The sequence below is a fragment of the Oncorhynchus mykiss genome, chromosome 2, assembly GCF_057628025.1.
Source record: "Oncorhynchus mykiss isolate SJ-2025 chromosome 2, ASM5762802v1, whole genome shotgun sequence".
NCBI lineage: Eukaryota > Metazoa > Chordata > Actinopteri > Salmoniformes > Salmonidae > Oncorhynchus > Oncorhynchus mykiss.
Genome location: NC_143023.1, coordinates 54,539,675 through 54,557,429, shown reverse-complemented (window position 1 = coordinate 54,557,429; position 17,755 = coordinate 54,539,675). Strand labels below are relative to the sequence as shown.

The following is a 17,755-nucleotide window of genomic DNA, read 5'->3' as shown; positions in this document are numbered from 1 at the left end:
TCCGGCCAAACCCAGACAACGTTGGGCCAATTGTGCGCCGCATTATGGAACTCCCAATCACAACCTGATGTGACACAGCCTGGATTCAAACTAGGTACTATACTGACACATCTTGCACTGAGATGCAGTGCCTTAGACTGCTGCACCACTCGGTAGCCCATTATCCCCTGTGCATTTATACCTGTGTTCTCTGTTTGTCTTTTGCTAATTTGTCTTGTCTCGTCAAGTCTACTAGCATGTTTTTGTACTCCTGTTTTCTTGAGCCCCTGTTTTCTAGTTATGCCTGTTTTGATCATTCTGCCTGCCCTGACCATGAGCCTGCCTACTTTTTTGTACATTTTGCCACTGCCCTGGATTACTGACCTCTGCCTCCCCTTAGCCTGCCTGCCACTCGGTACCTTACGGACTCTGCCCTGGACTACCGGCCTATGCCTGCCCTTGACCTGTCGTTTGCCTGTCCCCTGTTTTATAATAAACATCTGTTATTCGAACTGTCTGCATCTGGGTCTTATCCTGAATCGTGATAAACAGAATAAATTCTTCACCTTTTCTAGCCATGTTGAGACAGTTTAGTTCCTATTCCTGAAGTAGCCATACAAAACAAATTCCCATGTGCATCTCTCATTTAATTGGGCCTAAAATAGATTATTATAATTTAAAGTTCTTGCTCTATGTATCTGACAGGAAGCACGGTTTTCTAACATACATAATTTAACAGGTGAACAGACTGTTGCGCCTATTGAATTGTGTAGGCTACCACTCTAAGTTGGCCTACTTGTAGTTTTCTTCTTTTTATTAGTAGACAATGTTTCAGATTTCAGCATATTTAGGTTTGGGGAAAAGTGAATGCGAGACTATTGCATTCAAAATATCCACAACAATTAGCAATTGTTGTTCTATTTCAGAAATGGACAGATAAAGCAAATGTCACTGCAAAAGAAAACATTCTGAGAACACCTCCAAAGACATTTGATCAAGTTCACAATGCATTGTTATTTCCTTTAGATGCTGTCTTGCCTAATTCCAGTACTTCCAAAGTGTACAGCAAATAAGGGCGTTATAGTCACCATAAAAGGTGAATGATTGGCGTTTTTTAGGTGGAGTTATATAATGTTTGAACACACACACATAGTTTTACGGAAGATCTGATTTATCATTCATAAGGGGAAACATGCGTATGCCATGTGCCAAGTTTATAAATCTCAACATTTTGGTGGGTGCGCAGTCTTTTCAGAAATCGTGTACACATCTATTTAGTGTTACATTTACCCAACGGTTATAAATGAGGCCCCAGGCACCCCATTTTAAGCGGTTTTGCCACAGTAAAAGGCCAGCAACACTCCATATTATTCAGAGCCCCATTAAATGACACCATATAGGCTATATATTCTACAGACCCTACTGAGTTCTCCCCACCCCACCTTTGCATCGCCCTTAAACTATACTTGTCCTTATAAGCCAATATATTGTGTGATTTGCATTAGGAATGTATTTGACATTGTAACATGTTTTAAAAAACGAATAAAATACAAATGTCACTTAAATATGAACAAATATGAATCACTGTTAATGTTTAGACAATTATTTGTCATTCATCATGAATAAATACTGGTTATTTCGTGGGGACTTTTATTTAGAAGATTTCCGAAATTCCGTGACCCGGAAGTACCTTTTTTTTAGTGTTGCTGACGAGACGTTGATAGCCTTGCTCTGTTCTCAAAACATTTACATTTGTTGGCTAATATAGCCGAATGCATTCTTCTTTGACCTTGCCTGCTTTAACGTGTTTAAAGGGGAGTACTGTAATTCAAGAGAAGCGAGATTTAACAGCACGAAGTTCTGATACTTGCACGGTTTTGAATGTGAGCTTGCTAGCTAGCTATCTTCAGATGATGCATTAGCTAGCTAGCTCGGTGCCACCGAAATTGGGGACAACAAAGTTGATAATCGAATCCAGAAGTTAGCCCAAACAAACAATACGAATTAGTTTGGATGCAGCTTGTTTTGTGCTTTGAAATAATGGGTTTCAGTCAAACGAATTACTGTATCAACCAAGCTCAATTGAGTTTTTCATGTGAGCACTGAATAACCTTGTTTCGGTATTTTAATGGGAGGCGGGCTGCGTTGGAGTAGTACATCTAGTGGGCGACACTTGCGAAGAAGGCGAAGGTGCCGGCGACGTGCTGGGCTTGGATGGACTCGCTTGCCGGGTACGTATACAAAGCGGCTGCTGAGGGCCGAGTCCTGACGTTGGCCGCCCTGCTGCTCAACCACTCCGAGGCTGAGACACGATATTTACTCAGTTACGTGACCCACCTCGCTGGCCAACGGTCAACTCCTCTCATCATTGCATCTCGAAACGGACACGACAAAGTTGTGAGGCTGCTGCTGGATCACTACAAGGTGGATACTGAACAGACTGGCACAGTCAGATTTGACGGGTTAGTATTCATTAATTGAATCATTGGTCAGTCAATTGTGTGTGATTGCACTTTATTTCTGCTGGCAATGGTGGGAAAATTAAGCACCGTAATGGTCTTTTATGTCAAATGCATTATTTGCTGGAATTATTTGCTGGGTAATTCATTTGACCCATCTGTTCTCCCTCCTTCAGGTATGTCATTGATGGGGCCACCGCCTTGTGGTGTTCGGCTGGCGCAGGACACTTTGAGGTGGTCCGCCAGTTGGTGTGCCACCAGGCGAATGTCAACCACACCACTGTCACCAACTCCACCCCCCTGAGAGCGGCCTGCTTTGACGGGCGCCTGGACATTGTGAAATACCTGGTGGAACACCAGGCCAACATCGGCATCGCCAACAAGTATGATAACACCTGCCTGATGATCGCCGCCTACAAGGGCCACACGGACGTGGTGGGCTTTCTGCTGGAGCATGGCGCTGACCCCAATGCCAAGGCCCACTGCGGGGCCACAGCCCTGCACTTTGCTGCTGAGGCAGGCCACCTGGACATCGTGAAGGAGCTGGTGCGCTGCCAGGCAGCCATGGTGGTGAACGGCCATGGCATGACACCGCTCAAAGTGGCGGCGGAGAGCTGCAAGGCGGACGTGGTGGAGTTGCTGCTGTTGCACGCCGAGTGTGACCCACACAGCCGCATCGAGGCTCTGGAGCTCCTGGGTGCCTCGTTCGCCAACGACCGGGAGAACTATGACATCCTCAAGACCTACCACTACCTCTACCTGGCCATGCTGGAGCGCCACCGCGATCTCGGCGCGCTCATCGCCAAGGAGCTGCTGCCACCCATCGAGGCCTACGGCGGTAGGGGCGAGTGCCGCACCCCGCAGGAGCTGGAGGCCATCCGGGCGGACCGCAATGCGCTGCACATGGAGGGTCTGATGGTGCGCGAGCGCATCCTGGGCTCGGACAACATCGACGTGTCACACCCTATCATCTACCGGGGTGCCGTGTATGCCGACAACATGGAGTTCGACCAGTGCATCAAGCTGTGGCTGCACGCGCTGCTCCTGCGCCAGAAGGGCAACCGCAACACTCACAAGGACCTGCTGCGCTTCGCCCAGGTCTTTTCGCAGATGGTGCACCTGAAGGAGCCGGTGGGGGCGGAGCCAGTGAAGCAGGTGCTGCACTGCAGCGTGCTGGAGATCCAGAGGAGCATGGCCAGGGTGGAAGCAGCGCCTGAGGCCGAGCTTCACACGGCCATGGACAACTACGAGTCCAACGTGTTCACCTTTCTTTACCTGGTGTGCATCAGCACCAAGACAGTGTGTGGTGAGGAGGAGCGCGCCCGCATCAACAAGCAGATCTACAACCTGATCCAGCTGGACCCGCGCTCGCGGGAGGGCTCGTCCCTCTTGCACCTGGCCATCAGCTCCAGCACTCCAGTGGACGACTTCCACACCAACGATGTGTGCACCTTTCCCAACGCGCAGGTAACCAAGCTGCTGCTGGACTGCGGCGCGCAGGTGAACGCGGTGGACCACGAGGGCAACAGTCCGCTGCACATCATTGTGCAGTACAACCGGCCCATCAGCGACTTCCTGACGCTGCACGCCATCATCATCAGCCTGGTGGAAGCGGGCGCCCACACTGACATGACCAACAAGCAAAAGAAGACGCCACTGGACAAGAGCACCACGGGAGTGTCGGAGATCCTGCTCAAGACCCAGATGAAGATGAGCCTCAAGTGCCTGGCGTCGCGGGCCGTTCGCCAGCACCAAATCACATACCGCAACCAGATCCCTAAGACTCTGGAGGAGTTTGTGGAGTTCCACTGATCCACCTGGCCATGGAGACCTTTTAAACAATTAGAATCTCTTGTTCTTTTTTTGTTTTATAATTTTCTAACAAATCAGAACAGTGCTGGCTGGGGATGATTATGAACAGTTTGACACATTGTGGTTTTTAACAATGGTTCCCTTTTTTTCTATTATAAGTATGAATTGCGAGTACCAGCAGGAGCGCCCATGTTCTCGTTCTCCAGATCTCTTACTGAAGTGTGTTACTGTCTGTGGTTGTCATTCTGACTACTGGGTGTCACCAGCAGAATGAGGAAATTGACAGCCTGCTTTGTGCTTTCACTTTCCCAGAGTGTTCCAAAGAGAATACTTGGCACAGCCAAGCATCCACACAATGGTGACAACAGCAGGACCATTTGACAGCTTGTACTGCATGGATCCAATTGTCCCAGACATCCAGCTGGGTTCGCAACCATGAAAAGTAACATTACACTCTTGATTCTTTTTGCCTTATCATGTTTGCCTGTTGCAGGGATGCTGTGTGCCATGTTGCAATGATTATTGGGGTCAGTGTTTTTTTGGTGTGTGTTTGAGGGAGCGAATGCGTGTCAGTCAGAAAAAGGCTGGGAGGTGAGACGGTAGTAGTTAGTCTTGGCGATAGAGAATAAGCAAGAAATGCACGGCTTTGCCAAGCAGCCAGTCAAACTTGTGTGTTAGACAGTGACGCAGAGATCTTGTGGGACTTTCTTTTATTTCAGTCACCCATTGCTCTTTAAAGTTTTCACGGTTCCACTGATGTCTACATTTTAGACAGTGGTTTGCCTTGTGATTCTCATTTCTAGTTGGATTGTCTGCCTATGTTTGGTTCCAAACTCATGACTGGTGATTGAGTATTGCATTATAATAACAGATCGTTTCAGATTTCTCTAGAAGAACAGCGAGCCAACCCACACAGTACAGAGAGAGAGAGAGAACTGCTGGACAGCACTTTATACTTATAATAGGAGTATTTTATTTTTCTTTCATAACTGATATTTAAAAAAAACTAAAAATCAAAAGAAGTTTTATTTAAGAGGGTATGTTTGAAGATATATTTTTATGGAAAAAACATCTGTGGAAGTAGATGTAAAAGGAGCTTTCTTTTACACAAACACTGACTGGTAAAGATGTGCCTGTGATTCTATTTAGATTTTCTCTATCGGAGTAATTAGGCGTAGATGTCCCCTTTTAACCAAGTCACCAACGCATGTGGGTTGTTGGCCATCCTGATGAGCTTTACTACAGTGTGAGGGAACGAGCTTGGCGGCTGTCTGTGGAGACTCCATGGCTTTGGCTGAGTATGACCACATACGGGCCTTTAAATGGATGCTGCTGGTATTGATGTTTGAGCATGTCTTCCATTCTACGTCTCTTGGATTTGTGTGTGGGTGCGCATGCTGAGATCGAGGGAAGGACTGTGGAATGTTCCTGGCGGGGTTGAATGTAGGCCTATAATCTTTTCCCTCATGCTTGTAACATGTCGTTTGTCCATGATAGCCAACGATTTGTACTGTCCGTCCCTGTTCTGTTTCCCAATCAGATGGTCAGAGATTAAAGCTGAGAATGAAAGGTGATTTCTGCCTATTTTTCTTTGATTTTCATCGAAGTGATACTGTGACCGTAGCGTGCCGTTAAGTGTGCTTTCTACTTTAAAAGGGCGTGCGTGTTAAGACTTTTTAAATGCTCTCGCTATTGATTTGATCTGATTTGGCTTTTACTGCATGACACTGTTTAAAACAAAATCTGGAGTGGAGAATGTATGTACATTACCAGTCAAAAGTTTGGACACACCTACTCATTCAAGGGTTTTTCTTTATTTTTTTACATTTTTCTACATTGTAGAATAATAGTGAAAACACAAACTATGAAATAACACATGGAATCGTGTAGTAACCAAAAAAAAGTATTGTTATTTTATTTAACCTTTAACTAGGCAAGTCAGTTAAGAACAAATTCTTATTTACAATGACGGGCAAACCCTAACCTGGACGACACTGGGCCAATTGTGTGCCGCCCTATGGGACTCCCAATCACGGCCTGTTGTGATACAGCCTGGAATTGAACCCGGGTCTGTGGTGACGCCTCTCACACTGAGATGTACTGCTGCGCCACTCTGGAGCCCTAAACAAATCAAAATATATTTCATATTTGAGATTTTTCAAAGTATCCACCCTTTGACTTGATGACAGCTTTGCACACTCTTGGCATTCTCTCAACCAGCTTCACTGAGAATGCTTTTCCAACAGTCTTGAAGGAGTTCCCACATATGCTGAGCACTTGGCTGCTTTTACTTCACTCTGCGGTCCAACTCATCCCAAACCATCTCAGTTGGGTTGAGGCCGGGTGATTGTGGAGGCCAGGTTATCTGATGCAGCGCTCTTTCACTCTCCTTGGTCAAATAGCCCTTACACAGCCTGGAGGTGTGTTGGGTCATTGTCCTGCAAAAAAACAACTGATAGTTCCACTAAGCTCAAATCAGATGGGATAGTGTATCGCTGCAGAATGCTATGGTAGCCATGCTGGTTAAGTGTGCCTTGAATTCTAAATTAATCACTGACAATGTCACCAGCAAAGCACCCCCAAACTATCACCACCACCTCCTCCATGCTTCACGGTGGGAACCACACATGCAGAGATCATCTGTTCGCCTACTCTGCATCTCACAAAGACACGGAGGTTGGAACCAAAAATCTCAACATTGGACTCGTCAGACCAAAGGACAGATTTCTACTGGTCTAATGTCCATTGCTCATGGTTCTTGGCCCAAGCAAGTCTCTTCTTATTGGTGTCCTTTATTAGTGGTTTCTTTGCAGTAATTCTACCATGAAGGCCTGATTCACGCAGTCTCCTCTGAACAGTTGATGTTGATGTGTCTGTTACTTGAACTATTTCTGAGAAGGGTAACTAATGAACTTATCCTCTGCAGCAGAGGTAACTCTGGGTCTTCCTTTCCTGTGGCGGTCCTCATGAGAGCCAGTTTCATCATAGCGCTTGATGGTTTTTGCGACTACACTTGAAACTTTCAAAGTTCTTGAAATTTTCCAGATTGACTGACCTTCATGTCTTGAAGTGGTGATGGACTGTCTTTTATCTGCATACTTGAGCTGTTCTTGCCATAATATGGACTTGGTCTTTTACCAAATAGGGCTATCTTCTGTATACCCCCCCCCCCCACACACACACACACACACACACCACCTTGTCACAACACGACTAATTGGCTCAAATGCATTCAGAAGGAAATAAATTCACTTTGAACAAGGCACACCTGTTAATTGAAATGCATTCCAGGTGTCTACCTCATGAAGCTGGTTGAGAGAATGTGTGAAAAGCTGTTAAGGCAAAGGGTGGCTACTTTATAAAATATATTTTGATTTGTATAGCACTTTACTACATGATTCAATGTGTTATTTCATAGTTTTGTTGTCTTCACTATTATTCTACAATGTAGAAAATAGTACAAATAAAGAAAACCAATGAATGAGTAGGGGTCTGTCCAAACTTTTGACTGGTACTGTATATCAGGTATTTCTATTTTAATATTTTGTATTTGGGGTAATGGTTGCAAATGAACCCAAAGACAGTTTAACCCAGTTTTTTTTTTTCTTCAGCAGTTTACATGTTTTTTGGAAAGACTAATGTGTTGAAGACATGAAAGATATTGCATATGTACAAAGTTGGTGTCATATTAAAGCTCAGTGTTTCCCGTTAGCTCATTGGTTTTGTCATTCCCCTTTCAAGCTAATGCAATTTATTTAATGTATTTAATCAAAGACAGCTATCAAAAGTCGAAGTGAAACTATTTCTGTCAGAAGTTGTGGGACTGGAACGATTTCTATATCACTCCATGTGTAAAGTGATACGTTTTTGCCTTGATATGAATATTTCTTATACTTTCTTTTTCTACCTGTGTGCAATTAATATTTTTTCAGGTATAATTATCAAAGGTGTAGTAAGTATCTCCCTTTCAATAGGACACCAAAACTGCTTATAAGTGAGTACACAACCAAATGTATTGACATTGGTCCTCTCCAGTCTCCGAAAATTTTACGTGGCAATTTTGTCAGAAATCCAAGTGGATAGTGCCAAAAATTTGTCTGATGTCACATGCAATGACCTGCATACCAGATGGCCTCTGGATTGAGTCAGAACAACTCTGGGCTTAAATCTTCTCTAAAACAGATGATTCCACCGATATACCACACATGTTTCATTGCATGTGGAAGCTGACCAATTCACTCCGTGGTTACAGTATACAGATTTAATTACACATAGAAAACTCATGAACTCTTTCTAAACCACTTGGCATGCTTTAATGATTTCTACATGGCCATCATTGCATCTTCCTTGAGATCCTTTCTAGGACCCCAGGTCATCTGTGTTCATATATATAAATCCACAGGTTGTACGCCACGGTGCAAAGCAGCCTCGTATTGGTGTACATACATCTGACAACGTTGTTGCACAATAGCCTTAAGTTAATATTATGTAGTTGTATAGTAATGCCACTTTAACAGTCATCGACAACTTAATTCAGTTGCGAAGGCACAGTTGGATATGTACACAATTCAAGTTTATCGTTATACGACAAAAGTGCATCAGCTATAGAATACGGCATTTGCAAATACAATATAATATTTCAGTTGCGTCATGTTCTCTTCCAAAATAAATGAGTAGGTCGTTGCTGTTGCATATTTGAGAAACGCCATAGCAAAAGCCCAAAAAATCATCAGCCATTATAGGTAATCTTGTGTTCTGAACAGGCTGCCTGGTTTTCTTTGGCCTTGTGCTGTATATTAATGATGGGCTTATTCCATTCACTCTATTATATTCAGGCACACTTTCTTAGAAAAATATTCTGTGGTCATTGGTCTGGTGAAAGATTGTCATTTGGCTTTGTGGTGATGATTATGATAGGTCATAAAGGCTGACTTGTCCAGATGGTGTCAGTCTGTTGAAGTTCCTCAGTCATAAGAGAGAGAGACAGGTGGGCCGGGAGCTTCTGTCGGGTTCTAAGACAGCGAGTAAGAAGGCTCGGCAGTGCAAGACGGGTGCTGTTCAGCCAAGGGGAATACGGACACCGAGGTCACGCCCACAGTCTTGTCTGGGGGTGTGCTGGGGGTCCCTGAGTGATGGGGCTGATGCGGGTCTGCACTGTTGCCATGGTTACCGCTCCTCTGGCATCTTCCCATTGGCTACTTGCTCCTCCTCTTCTTCCCTCTGTTTCTGCCTGTTGAAGAAGCCCAGCTGGGAAGGCAGAAACAGAGAGGGGAAAGAGTGAAACCAAAACCCTTCACCAGGTGTCTACAGGGACCAACATACTGGTAGAAAGGCTGAGTTATCCTTGACTATACACCAGGTCATTGATTATAAACCAGGTAGTTTGGCACCTGGATGCTGATTTGCTGAAAGCCATGGTATGTCAGATCGTATACCACGGGTATGACCCCACAAATATTTTTACTGTTCTACGTTGGTTACCAGTTTATAATAGCAATAAGGCACCTCAGGGGTTTGTGGTATATGACCACTATACATACCACTGTTAAGGGCTGTATCCAGGCACTCTGTGTTATGTTGTGCATAAGAACAGCCTTTAGCCGTGGTTTATTAGTCATATACCACACCCCCTCGTGCCTTATTGCTTTATTATAATGAAGATTTATGCAGGACGACATTGATTCATTCCTACCTTCCATAGAGCCAGGATGAGCAAGGCTAGCAGCAGCAGACCACCCAGCGTGCTCCCTACTATAATCCAGATGGGAATTTTGTAATCTTCCTCCTTTCTCATCTCCAGGATTATCTAGAGGGGAAATTACACTGGACTCAGGCATGGATGGGGGATCTGGTTTGGCTGGACTTTGCGGCAAGTAAACGGTCAACAAACATACATTTAATACGGTCTGAAATGTTTTTCATTCTCTATGACTGGTGGTCTAAAATGTGGATTTACATGAACATATAATGTGTATAGGTCATACCAGCACACTCCATCACCAATCTCTGAAATGACTGTGCCTGTTCAAGTTATCAAGTTGAACCCATGGTTTGAAGTGTAGTGAAATTGTAACAAAACAAATGAAAGGCATCTACAACAGCAAAGTAATCAGTATCACTTTCTGCCAGAAGGTGGAACCATAACCACATATATCTGAGCAACTATCACCACATTCTCCTGGTCCTCCTAGTTCTTAGGCCTCACTGCACTGGCAAACCAAACAAATGTGGGCGTTCAACAGAGGGACTATGTACACTTCATTAAGTACACTCAAACCAGCCCATTCCTTCAGGCTGTTATGAAGTGTTACAAAGTGTTATGAAGCATATGAAGTGTGAGTTGGACGCTGCTGGGTCTTACGTGTCGTGTTGGCCTCTCCTCATGCAGGAACACGGGACTGGACAGACTCAGTTCTATGGAGGCTGCTGTCACCAACTCCAGAGTTTTAAACTTCACCTATCAGGGAAGAGTTTAACGAGAAAATAACTATAATTGCAATGAACAAATAACTCAGTCATCAACAAGTGACATTAAAGAACAATAAGGAATTGAATGTTCTTTACATTAAAGGGGCGATTCAAAACTTTTGCCTCGGGACCAGATCAGGACTTAAAATGGTCCACACACACATGCACTGTTGTGAAGGCTAAACACCCGAATGTTAAGCGGTACTGGAGCAACAGTCGTGACACTTAAAGGCTCCTGAATAGCTTCTATCCCCAAGCCATAAGACTGCTAAATAGCTAACAAAATGGCTACATGGACTATCTGAGTTGACCCTTGTATTTATATATTTTTTTGTACTGTCTCTATGCACACTCACAGGACTCTACACACTCACGCACACTGACACTCCAACACACACATAACATGCACGCACATTTATACTGACTATACACAAGCACACACACTCGCATACATCTTAATTTACACTGTTGCTACTCTGTTTATCATACATCCTGGTGCCTAGTCACCTTACCCCTACACACATTTGAAGCCGGAAGTTTACATACACCTTGGCCAAATACATTTAAAATATTTTTTTTTTCTCTCACATTTAATCCAAGTAAATATTCCCTGTTTTAGGTCAATTAGGATCACCACTTCATTTTAAGAATGAGAAATGTCAGAATAATAGTAGAGATAATGATTTATTTCAGCTTTATTTTTTTTCATCACATTCCCAGTGGGTCAGAAGTTTACATACACTCATTTAGTATTTGGTAGCATTGCCTTTAAATTGTTTAACTTCAATCAAACGTTTCAGGTAGCCTTCCACAAGCTTCCCACAATAAATTGGGTGAATTTTGGCCCATTCCTCCTGACAGAGCTGACACCAACCTGAGTCAGGTTTGTAGGCCTCCTTGCTCGCACATGCTTTTTCAGTTCTGCCCACAAATTCTCTATATGATTGAGGTCAGGGCTTTGTGATGGGCACTCCAATACCTTGACGTTGTTGTCCTTAAGCCATTTTGTTATAACTTTGGAAGTATGCTTGGGGTCAGTGTACATTTGGAAGACCCATGTGCGACCAAGCTTTAACTTCCTGACTGATGTCTTGAGATATTGCTTCAATATATATCCACATATTTTTCCTTCCTCATGACGACATATATTTTGTGAAGTGCACCAGTCTCTCCTGCAGCAAAGCACCCCCACAACATGATGCTGCCACCCCCGTGCTTCACGGTTGGGATGGTGTTCATCGGCTTGCAAGCCTCCCCCTTTTTCCTCCAAACATAACAATGGTCATTATGGCCAAACAGTTCTATTTTTGTTTCATCAGACCAGAGGACATTTCTACAAAAAGTACGATCATTGTCCCCATGTGCAGTTGCAAACCGTAGTCTTGCTTTTTTTATGGCGGTTATGGAGCAGTGGCTTCTTCCTTTTTATTTTATTTTTTTATTTATTTTACCTTTATTTAACCAGGTAGGCAAGTTGAGAACAAGTTCTCATTTACAATTGCGATCTGGCCAAGATAAAGCAAAGCAGTTCGACAGATACAACGACACAGAGTTACACATGGAGTAAAACAAACATACAGTCAATTATACAGTATAAACAAGTCTATATACAATGTCAGCAAATGAGGTGAGAAGGGAGGTAAAGGCAAAAAAGGCCATGGTGGCAAGGTAAATACAATATAGCAAGTAAAACACTGGAATGGTAGTTTTGCAATGGAAGAATGTGCAAAGTAGAAATAAAAATAATAGGGTGCAAAGGAGCAAAATAAATAAATAAATTAAATACAGTTGGGAAAGAGGTAGTTGTTTGGGCTAAATTATAGGTGGGCTATGTACAGGTGCAGTAATCTGTGAGCTGCTCTGACAGTTGGTGCTTAAAGCTAGTGAGGGAGATAAGTGTTTCCAGTTTCAGAGATTTTTGTAGTTCGTTCCAGTCATTGGCAGCAGAGAACTGGAAAGAGAGGCGGCCAAAGAAAGAATTGGTTTTGGGGGTGACTAGAGAGATATACCTGCTGGAGCGTGTGCTACAGGTGGGAGATGCTATGGTGACCAGCGAGCTGAGATAAGGGGGGACTTTACCTAGCAGGGTCTTGTAGATGACATGGAGCCAGTGGGTTTGGCGACGAGTATGAAGCGAGGGCCAGCCAACGAGAGCGTACAGGTCGCAATGGTGGGTAGTAAATGGGGCTTTGGTGACAAAACGGATTGCACTGTGATAGACTGCATCCAATTTGTTGAGTAGGGTATTGGAGGCTATTTTGTAAATGACATTGCCAAAGTCGAGGATTGGTAGGATGGTCAGTTTTACAAGGGTATGTTTGGCAGCATGAGTGAAGGATGCTTTGTTGCGAAATAGGAAGCCAATTCTAGATTTAACTTTGGATTGGAGATGTTTGATATGGGTCTGGAAGGAGAGTTTACAGTCTAACCAGACACCTAAGTATTTGTAGTTGTCCACGTATTCTAAGTCAGAGCCGTCCAGAGTAGTGATGTTGGACAGGCGGGTAGGTGCAGGTAGCGATCGGTTGAAGAGCATGCATTTAGTTTTACTTGTATTTAAGAGCAATTGGAGGCCACGGAAGGAGAGTTGTATGGCATTGAAGCTTGCCTGGAGGGTTGATAACACAGTGTCCAAAGAAGGGCCGGAAGTATTCAGAATGGTGTCGTCTGCGTAGAGGTGGATCAAAGACTCACCAGCAGCAAGAGCGACCTCATTGATGTATACAGAGAAGAGAGTCGGTCCAAGAATTGAACCCTGTGGCACCCCCATAGAGACTGCCAGAGGTCTGGACAACAGACCCTCCGATTTGACACACTGAACTCTATCAGAGAAGTAGTTGATGAACCAGGCGAGGCAATCATTTGAGAAACCAAGGCTGTTGAGTCTGCCGATGAGGATGTGGTGATTGACAGAGTCGAAAGCCTTGGCCAGATCAATGAATACGGCTGCACAGTAATGTTTCTCATCGATGGCGGTTAAGATATCGTTTAGGACCTTGAGCGTGGCTGAGGTGCACCCATGACCAGCTCTGAAACCAGATTGCATAGCAGAGAAGGTATGGTGAGATTCAAAATGGTCGGTAATCTGTTTGTTGACTTAGCTTTCGAAGACCTTAGAAAGGCATGGTAGGATAGATATAGGTCTGTAGCAGTTTGGGTCAAGAGTGTCCCCCCCCTTTGAAGAGGGGGATGACCGCAGCTGCTTTCCAATCTTTGGGAATCTCAGACGACACGAAAGAGAGGTTGAACAGGCTAGTAATAGGGGTGGCAACAATTTCGGCAGATAATTTTAGAAAGAAAGGGTCCAGATTGTCTAGCCCGGCTGATTTGTTGGGGTCCAGATTTTGCAGCTCTTTCAGAACATCAGCTGAATGGATTTGGGAGAAGGAGAAATGGGGAAGGCTTGGGCGAGTTGCTGTTGGGGGTGCAGTGCTGTTGACAGCCGTAGAAAAATGCTTATTGAAATTCTCAATTATGGTGGATTTATCAGTGGTGACAGTGTTTCCTATCTTCAGTGCAGTGGGCAGCTGGGAGGAGGTGTTCTTATTCTCCATTGACTTTACAGTGTCCCAGAACTTTTTTGAGTTAGTTTTGCAAGAAGCAAATTTCTGCTTGAAAAAGCTAGCCTTGGCTTTTCTAACTGCCTGTATATAATGGTTTCTAGCTTCCCTGAACAGCTGCATATCACGGGGGCTGTTCGATGCTAATGCAGAACGCCATAGGATGTTTTTGTGTTGGTTAAGGGCAGTCAGGTCTGGGGAGAACCAAGGGCTATATCTGTTCCTGGTTCTAAATTTCTTGAATGGGGCATGTTTATTTAAGATGGTTAGGAAGGCATTTTTTTAAAATATCCAGGCATCCTCTACTGACGGGATGAGGTCAATATCCTTCCAGGATACCCCGGCCAGGTCGATTAGAAAGGCCTGCTCGCTGAAGTGTTTCAGGGAGCGTTTTACAGTGATGTGAGGAGGTCGTTTGACCGCTGACCCATTACGGATGCAGGCAATGAGGCAGTGATCGCTGAGATCTTGGTAGAAGACAGCAGAGGTGTATTTAGAGGGGAAGTTGGTTAGGATGATATCTATGAGGGTGCCCGTGTTTAAGGCTTTGGGGAGGTACCTGGTAGGTTCATTGATAATTTGTGTGAGATTGAGGGCATCAAGTTTAGATTGTAGGATGCCTGGGGTGTTAAGCATGTTCCAGTTTAGGTCGCCTAGCAGCACGAGCTCTGAAGATAGATGGGGGGCAATCAGTTCACATATGGTGTCCAGAGCACAGCTGGGGGCAGAGGGTGGTCTATAGCAGGCGGCAACAGTGAGAGACTTGTTTTTAGAGAGGTGGATTTTTAAAAGTAGAAGTTCAAATTGTTTGGGTACAGACCTGGATAGTAGGACAGAACTCTGCAGGCTATCTTTGCAATAGATTGCAACACCGCCCCCTTTGGCAGTTCTATCTTGTCTGAAAATGTTGTAGTTTGGAATTAAAATGTCTGAATTTTTGGTGGTCTTCCTAAGCCAGGATTCAGATACAGCTAGAACATCCAGGTTGGCAGAGTGTGCTAAAGCAGTGAATAGAACAAACTTAGGGAGGAGGCTTCTAATGTTAACATGCATGAAACCAAGGCTATTACGGTTACAGAAGTCGTCAAAAGAGAGCGCCTGGGGAATAGGAGTGGAGCTAGGCACTGCAGGGCCTGGATTCACCTCTACATCGCCAGAGGAACATAGGAGGAGTAGAATAAGGGTGCGGCTAAAAGCAATAAGAATTGGTCGTCTAGAACGTCTGGAACAGAGAGTAAAAGGAGGTTTCTGGGGGCGATAAAATAGCATCAAGGTATAATGTACAGACAAAGGTAAGGTAGGATGTGAATACAGTGGAGGTAAACCTAGGTATTGAGTGATGAAGAGAGAGATATTGTCTCTAGAAACATAATTGAAACCAGGAGATGTCATTGCATGTGTGGGTGGTGGAACTAATAGGTTGGATAAGGTATAGTGAGCAGGACTAGAGGCTCTACAGTGAAATAAGCCAATAAACACTAACCAGAACAGCAATGGACAAGACATATTGACATTAAGGAGAGGCATGCTTAGTCGAGTGATCAAAAGGGTCCAGTGAGTGGAGAGGTTGGTTCAGGGTCACGGTGATTTAGACAGCTAGCCAGGCCATCGGTAGCAAGCTAGCATAGGATGGAGTCTGTTGTTAGCCACCTCTTGCGTTCGGTCAGTAGATTAGTGGGGTTCCGTGTGGTAGAGGGGATTAATCCAAATCACACAACAACAACAAAAATAAGAACAATAGATATAGTTATAGAGGCCCGAGAAGAAAACATAATAATAATAAAAATAAAACAAATTGTCCGATTGTCTATTCAGATAGCAGCCGGTAAGACAGCTAACGGTTAGCGGGCCGCAGATGGGCGTTCAGGTAACGTCACGACGGAGGAGCCAGCCGGATCTCCTTCAGGTAGATAACGTCGGCAGTCCAGTTGTGAAGGCCCGGTGGGGCTCCGCGTAGGCAGCAAAACGGGTCCGGATAGGTGACCGCAGCCCAGGAGTGAACAATGGAACTCAGGAGTGATTGACGGAGCTGGCTAGCACCGGAACAACCGATGCTTGCTCCGGAATCGACGAAAGCCGATTGTCACACGGATAGCAGCTAGCTAGCTGTGAGATCCGGGCATGAATGTCCAGAGAGCAGTCGAAATCCAGGGACATGGAGAGAAAAATTGGTCCGGTATGTTCCGTTCCGAGCCGCGCTGCGCCGTACAAAACTGGCGATAGATTTTCGAGCCAATGGATAGCCGATGACCACAAACCGTGGTTAGCTGAATACTAACGATTTGCCAGTAAAGAAGCTAACTAGCTTCTGATTAGCTTCTGGATTAGCTTCTGGGCTAGCTCCTGGCTAGCTTCTGGCTAGTTTCTGGCTAGCTTCTTGAAGTTTCTGGCTAGCTTCTTGGAGGATTACAGATCTGAGGTAAATAATACTTTTTTATAAATATAAATTGGTGAGGCGGGTTGCAGGAGAGTGTTTTGAAGATGAGTTGATGGAAAATAAAAATAAAATGTATGTGAAAAAAGTTGTAAATATTTATATGTACAGGACACGACAAGACGAGGACAAAAGACGTCTGAACTGCTATGCGATCTTGGAGAGAGATCTTCCTTGCTGAGCGGCCTTTCAGATTATGTCGATATAGGACTCATTTTACTGTGGATATAGATACTTTTGTACCTCTTTCCTCCAGCATCTTCACAAGGTCCTTTGCTGTTCTGGGATTGATTTGCACTTTTCGCACCAAAGTACGTTCATCTCTAGGAGACAGAATGGGTCTCCTTCCTGAGCGGTATGAAGGCTGCGTGGTACCATGGTGTTTATACTTGCGTACTGTTGTTTGTACAGATGAAGGTGGTACCTTCAGGCGTTTGGAAATTGCTCCCAAGGATGAACCAGACTTTCTGAGGTCTTGGCTGATTTCTTTTGATTTCCCCATGATGTCAAGCAAAGAGGCACTGAGTTTGAAGGTAGCCCTTGAAATACATCCACAGGTACATCTCCAATTGACTCAAATGATGTCAATTAGCCTATCAAAATCTTATAAAGCCATGACATAATTTTCTGGAATTTTCCAAGCTGTTTAAAGGCACAGTTAACTTAGTATATGTAAACTTCTGACCCACTGGAATTGTTATACAGTGAATTAATTATAAGTGAAATAATCTGTCTGTAAACAATTGTTGGAAAAATTACTTGTGTCATGCATAAAGTAGATGTCCTAACCGACTTGCCAAACTATAGTTTGTTAACAAGAAATTTGTGGAGTGGTAGAAAAACTAGTTTTAATGACTCCAACCTAAGTGCATGTAAACTTCCGACTTCAACTGTATCTGCCTCTATCACTCCAGTATCTCTGCGCAATGTAAATATGCTATTGGAATTGACCCTGTAAATAGATTCTAACTTCTCGTGTTCTTCTTAGTTCTTATTTCTTGTGTGTTTCTTATGTTATTTTTAGTTGTTGTTTTTGTTCTGCC

At 44.2% G+C, this 17,755-nt stretch overlaps 2 protein-coding genes across 4 annotated transcripts in view; one reads left to right on the top strand and one right to left on the bottom strand.

Moving 5' to 3' along the window:
* Window positions 1-1,644: 1,644 nt before the first annotated feature.
* On the top strand, window positions 1,645-7,961 carry fem1b (fem-1 homolog b). Its single transcript, XM_021565541.3, has 2 exons — window positions 1,645-2,441; window positions 2,615-7,961. The coding sequence occupies exons 1-2, from the start codon at window positions 2,194-2,196 to the stop codon at window positions 4,248-4,250; spliced, it is 1,884 nt and encodes a 627-aa protein (XP_021421216.1). The 5' UTR covers window positions 1,645-2,193; the 3' UTR covers window positions 4,251-7,961.
* A 535-nt stretch (window positions 7,962-8,496) lies between these two features.
* Window positions 8,497-17,755, bottom strand: part of itga11b (integrin subunit alpha 11b) — a 91,545-nt gene continuing 82,286 nt past the window's right edge. For all 3 annotated transcript variants that reach the window (XM_021565519.3, XM_021565510.3, XM_021565528.3), the window contains 3 exons: window positions 10,612-10,707; window positions 9,943-10,056; window positions 8,497-9,497 (listed from right to left, as the gene is read on the bottom strand). In XM_021565519.3, coding sequence (XP_021421194.1) covers window positions 9,417-9,497; window positions 9,943-10,056; window positions 10,612-10,707 — 291 coding nt within the window. In that variant the 3' untranslated portion in view covers window positions 8,497-9,416. The remainder of the gene's footprint in view (window positions 9,498-9,942; window positions 10,057-10,611; window positions 10,708-17,755) is intronic.

Coding starts and splice junctions, on each gene's coding strand:
- fem1b (XM_021565541.3), top strand. CDS start 2,194: ATGGACTCGCTTGCCGGGTACGTATACAAAGCGGCTGCTGAGGGCCGA. Junction 2,442..2,614: donor GGCACAGTCAGATTTGACGG/GTTAGTATTCAT, acceptor TCCCTCCTTCAG/GTATGTCATTGATGGGGCCA.